The sequence below is a fragment of the Populus alba genome, chromosome 17 (assembly GCF_005239225.2).
Source record: "Populus alba chromosome 17, ASM523922v2, whole genome shotgun sequence".
In the NCBI taxonomy this organism is placed as follows: domain Eukaryota; kingdom Viridiplantae; phylum Streptophyta; class Magnoliopsida; order Malpighiales; family Salicaceae; genus Populus; species Populus alba.
The window spans coordinates 5,398,204-5,403,474 of NC_133300.1; the positions used below are offsets into that span (position 1 = coordinate 5,398,204).

The window sequence follows — 5,271 nt, forward strand, 5'->3', positions numbered from 1 at the left end:
GAAAATTGGTGTTCACAAATTCTATCATTGACTACCGTGTGAGAAGACTGATTCAGAGTTCAAACATTACGAGCTTTGATGGGAAGATTCCTGCCACTGCTCATTGTAGTTCAATTCTTGGGCCTCACGCCTATGGATACATGGAATTACATTGACCATTTACAACACGTTTAAGCATTTCTGTAAATAGAATTGAAAGCCAAGAACATTATACAAAAATTAATAGCATTATATAACATCATTAATTTGAATCTTAGATTTGCTGAATATTTTTTTATACAAGCAAAATGTAAAGAAAATAAGCAAAAGGGGAAAGACAAGGAGGAGGAGGAGGAGGAGGAGGAGAGGGGTTACAGAAGGCACAGGCAAGGAATTGCACACTAGCAAAACTTTTAAACACTGATTCCGTTTTCATGAAAGAAAAAAATGATGACAATTGTGATCTGAGATATACAAATAGGATATTAGAAGAAATATAATCTGAAAATATGTGATCAGTTAGCGGGTACTTCTGTTGAGTTCTGAACTTTATGTTCACTTGAGAAAGAACTTCCAGATATCTCTATCAGTCATCTCCTTAACTAAATGCGCTCCGAAAATGCCTTCCTCGTCCACCAGGCTTCTTAGCTGTCGTGCTCCATTACTGAAACCAACATAATTTCTCTTTGTTGCCAGGTATAATACGCCATATGGAGGCCTCAAACACTGGTCAACCAAAACAGGAGTTAAAAATGGATCTATAATAAGAATAAACGCTAACACCATTAGCCTCTCACTTTTTTTAGTTCAAGTATTGCAAAATGGGACTTGATACTATATCCTCTTTCAACATGGAACGTGCATATAAATTTAGTTTAATCAGGTACTGACAAAGGTATCGTTTGTGTGGCTCTTAAGATCAAATTAGTTATGCCATATTTACAAATGCAACTGTCTAGCAAGCAAACTTCTTATCAATAACACCAATCAACTAGCACATGTTCAATACAAATGGAGAATCAAATTCACAAGTTCATATGGCTAGAGATTATATGAAAGGTTAGTTTCTACATGCATGAACGGAGCATAAAATAACATTCAAGTATTGAATCAGCTCAGCAACACAGAAAATCTGATTTTCCCATCCTGCATTCATGTGCAAGTACTGCTGCAAATGAGCCAAGCCATTAGAGGCGCTCAAAGCTCAGTTTACTAAGGGCTTGGCTCGAACTCATTTGTTAAGACATAATGAGCTTATGCAAGCCTATTTTCAAAGCTTGCTATATGACAGAAGCTCAACTCTTTTATCTAAGCTTGCTCATTACGGCTCATGAGCTGACTCAATTAGCTCGGGCATTAATCTTCTAAGCAAGTCTGTTTCAAAGCTTAGAAATAGTGCATTTATAAGCTTGTTAAAATTTGAAATGGTAAACAACTTGCATAAGATTTCATAATAAAAACTAATTTAATATGTAATAAAGAATATTCTTTTTATGAAATAAAAGTTCATAAAAAATTTAGCAGTTATGTGAGTGTTATATGAAGGTGTTAAAAACTGTAAATATATTTTTTTATAAAATAAATTATGTTTATAAGACATTTTTTGATAGTGCAATTATATAAGATTTTCATAAGTATGCCAAAGTTTAAGCCTAGCTTGTTTACAGGCTTATTAAGCAACTTAAATGAGCCTTATGGAGCCTAACAAATTTTAAATGAGCTGAGCTAGAGTCTCATCCTTCAGGCACATCATGAACATGAGCTGATCTTGAGCCTTATTAAAATTAGATGAGCCAAGCTCAAACACATCAAAGCTCAGCTCAGCTTGGCTCATTTGCAGCCCTAGGTGCAAGATACTCTGGCATAATGAGATAGCAAACATAATAAGTAATCTGTTTATTGTTTCACTGCTAAGGTTGTCACGGTCATGACAAATAAAACAAACTAGTACAGTACTTCATTCAACTACCTTTTTATTCCATAGATTCAAGATAATTTTTTCCAAAATGAGGATGACATCATCTTTCAATTCCCATAGGCTTATTATCTAATAAAGATGTTATCCTCTATTTTATCATGCTCACTGCTACAAACTTACCATATATCTACCATATATATCCCAGTCACCTTAGTTACGAATTAAAATAATACAATAATTTCTTTCATAAAACAAAGCAATGAATCGAACAAAGAGAAACCAATAAACTAACCTTTTTTATGAGAGCGTATAGCTTCTTCAAAGAAGACACAGAGTGTGGGATATCTGTCATCAGAATAACATCATAACCCCCTTCTCCATGACCGGTCTCACTAGCCCTTTCCCATGCCCGGCTCCCTGAAAGCTTCCTTGATCGTCTTGAGGAAGTCTCCTGACCAATGATGCTGCCATCTTGGCTACTACATCCATCCATGAAATCCTCCTCAGAAAAGCTCAGGCTCATCCCAGTTGTCACTTCAAATGTATCGCTCCTCACAATAGATAAAACTGTGGGGAGTTCCTCCCATTCCCCAGCATAAAAGTGCACTGATGGTGCCAGCATTTGTCTTGATGGAGTTAGAGGGCTCTCTGGCTGTCGGCTCTGCCTGTCCCGAGCTTGCTCAAGGTTAGCAAGGACATTTGGTATGGTTGTGCACCTTATTGTTTCAGCATTCTGATCTTGGAAGTGCACTGTAGAAGCACCCTGTAAAATTTCTTGTCAGCTTCAATTGGTACAACGTCAACAGAGATCCTCAAAAATCTACACTCTTACACCTATCTTAAGAACGAGTATACATGTTCCAATTAATTAACTACTAATAATGATATGGCTGCTATTTGAAATCAGATCATATATGCTTCTGAAAAAATCTTGACCTACTCATAATGGAAAATCGAGTCAACAATCCCAAGTTTTTGTTGCCAATGACCTCTATAGCATAAGGGTCTTTAATTACAAAAAGCAGAACCTAAACCAAATTAAATATCCTTATGATATGGGCATGTTTGGGATCATGGTAGCGGTAGCGGTAGCGGTAGCGGTAGCGGTAGCGGTAGCGGTAGCGGTAGCGGTTGTGGTTCAAAGTACTTTTCGCTTATTAATTGGTTTACACATTATAGCACTTGATATTCAAGAGTACTTGTAAAATTAGCACAAATTGTACTTTGGGTAAATGACAAATGCATTCCATATTCTAAAAATAAGAAGGCAATAAAAGTTAGTGGGAAAAAATGCCTGGAAGACAAATCACGTCTACACATGTTTTAGTAACATACAAATCACCCCATATTGAAGGGAAGATTTAATCAGTCAATGGAATTTACCTTCAGGCAAGCAAAAATCCCTGGAATACCATAGCTACAACCAAGCTGTAACAATCACCAAGTGGAGAGATCAAGAGTCAGGTCATGTTGCTAAATTACTTCAAACAAAAAGTAGAGTTATCATGGTAGCATAGACCAAGGAGCCATCACAACCAAGACTTTCAGGATAGGAGACTACTGAAGTTTCTTGTAAATCATTAGGCTGTTTTTCTTCCAGACTGTTAATGCAAAAGGGAAGACTTCAACTCATGAACTTAAAGCATGATTATAAGTAGTAAAACGTTTCCTTGACTTAATTACCTCAAGTACCCTCTTGCCTCTAAAGCTAAGTTGACCATCACGTATCTCATGCTTGAGAACATTAACAAGATCAATAGAGCTGTCCCAAGATTTCAGATACCCTGCAAAACACGCATTGGTTCTCGGCTTTAAATTCAAATCAATCAATTACATCTATTCTGCATCCTTGTGCAACAGTATTTATATATCTAGCAACATCTAAATTGAACTAAAACTTTCCCTTTTTAATGCAAGCTGGAAGTGTTACTAACCATCAGTTTTTGAGGATATCATCTCAGAACCAGTGAACCCAATAATATCAGCAACATTAACTCTGCCCTGAAAGAGTTTGAAATGGAATAAATCACAACTCACAACTCTGATCATTAAATAAATAACTATACATAGAAGAAGTAGGTTTTGAAATGTTCAATTATAACTTCCAGAACTCACACAAAAGATTTCCTGACAATAACTAATTAACTACACAAGCCAGTTCTCCTTGAAAGAACTAAAATCCCATTAATTTTTTTCGAACCTTTGGCATAAGAGACAACCATTTTTCACATAACCATCAAACAAGGATTATGCATACCTTGAACACATTAAGGCCTTGAAATTCTACGTTCTCCCCAGAATACTTGTAAGGATGGACCATCTACACAATTAAAAATACATGATTCAATTTTGAAGTCAACTTTAGCTCTCCCTCCTCCGCCACCAATGTCAAAAAACTCTTATGTCAAAGTCATAAATTTCATATATATTTTTACCAGTAGATTCAAGCCAAACACAATTGCAACAAAACAATCAAGAGAAGAACAATATATACCTTTGAAGGGAGAATCTCCACAGCTGGTGTAGGAAGATTCACATCTCTCTCTGAAACAGCTGACATACTATGGCTTCCTCTATCTTGAGGCGCCAAACCAGGTAAACACTGTGCAAGCAAAGATGGAGCACGCATCTTTCCTTTATAATTCATCCCGAAAAATCCTCTAAAACACAACAAAACCTGCAAAAAGATCAAAACTTTGACATTACCCACCACAAAGACCTCAACAAAACCATATCATTAACCATCAAATTCACCTAAAAACCAAAAAGAAACCCAAAAAGTCAAAATTCTAAAATGACCCAGAAAAGCTAACAAAGTAAAGACAAAAAAAACTTTACCTTGTAAGAACAAAAAGATGATGATTTCTTTAACTATTCTCTATGGAAAAACTTGTTTCAAAAGAAACCCTTTTATATTATAACGTGTAAAGGCTAAAAAGATCAATAAAACACTGAAAATCAGGAAATCACAGTGTGTTTCCATCAAAATTCAAAAGTCAAAAAGAGAAGTTTTGATATCCTTTATATATTCGAAAGTCCAAAACCCAATAGAGAAGACAAAGAAGCTTCTGATTCAGGACTCAGCAGTAGTGTAACATTTTCGTTTAATTACGATAAAGTACTTGAGGTTTTGTCATATTAACATTTTGCCACTTGGTAGTGTCATTTTGGTAAATGTTGGAAAGAGACAAGGGTGTTTATGTAATAAAAAATATTGTTTCGTCAAGTTTCCTCTTTTCGTTTTTTTTATATCCAACCACCGTGAGAGACGCTCAAAAAATAAGAATAAAAACGACCGTGACAGACGGTTCGTCGTCCGTTTGCTGGAGCTGCTAACACGTGGTGGATGGTCATTTGCATCTAAAAATATATGT

At 35.8% G+C, this 5,271-nt stretch overlaps 1 protein-coding gene across 1 annotated transcript; it reads right to left on the reverse strand.

Annotated features, from left to right (window-relative positions):
- Positions 1-208: 208 nt before the first annotated feature.
- Positions 209-4,985, reverse strand: LOC118054935 (uncharacterized). The gene is made up of 8 exons (XM_035066697.2): positions 4,736-4,985; positions 4,392-4,574; positions 4,155-4,217; positions 3,832-3,898; positions 3,581-3,681; positions 3,281-3,325; positions 2,190-2,660; positions 209-705 (listed from the first exon to the last, which is right to left on the reverse strand). The coding sequence occupies exons 2-8, from the start codon at positions 4,542-4,544 to the stop codon at positions 535-537; spliced, it is 1,071 nt and encodes a 356-aa protein (XP_034922588.1). The 5' UTR covers positions 4,545-4,574; positions 4,736-4,985; the 3' UTR covers positions 209-534.
- Positions 4,986-5,271: the final 286 nt, after the last annotated feature.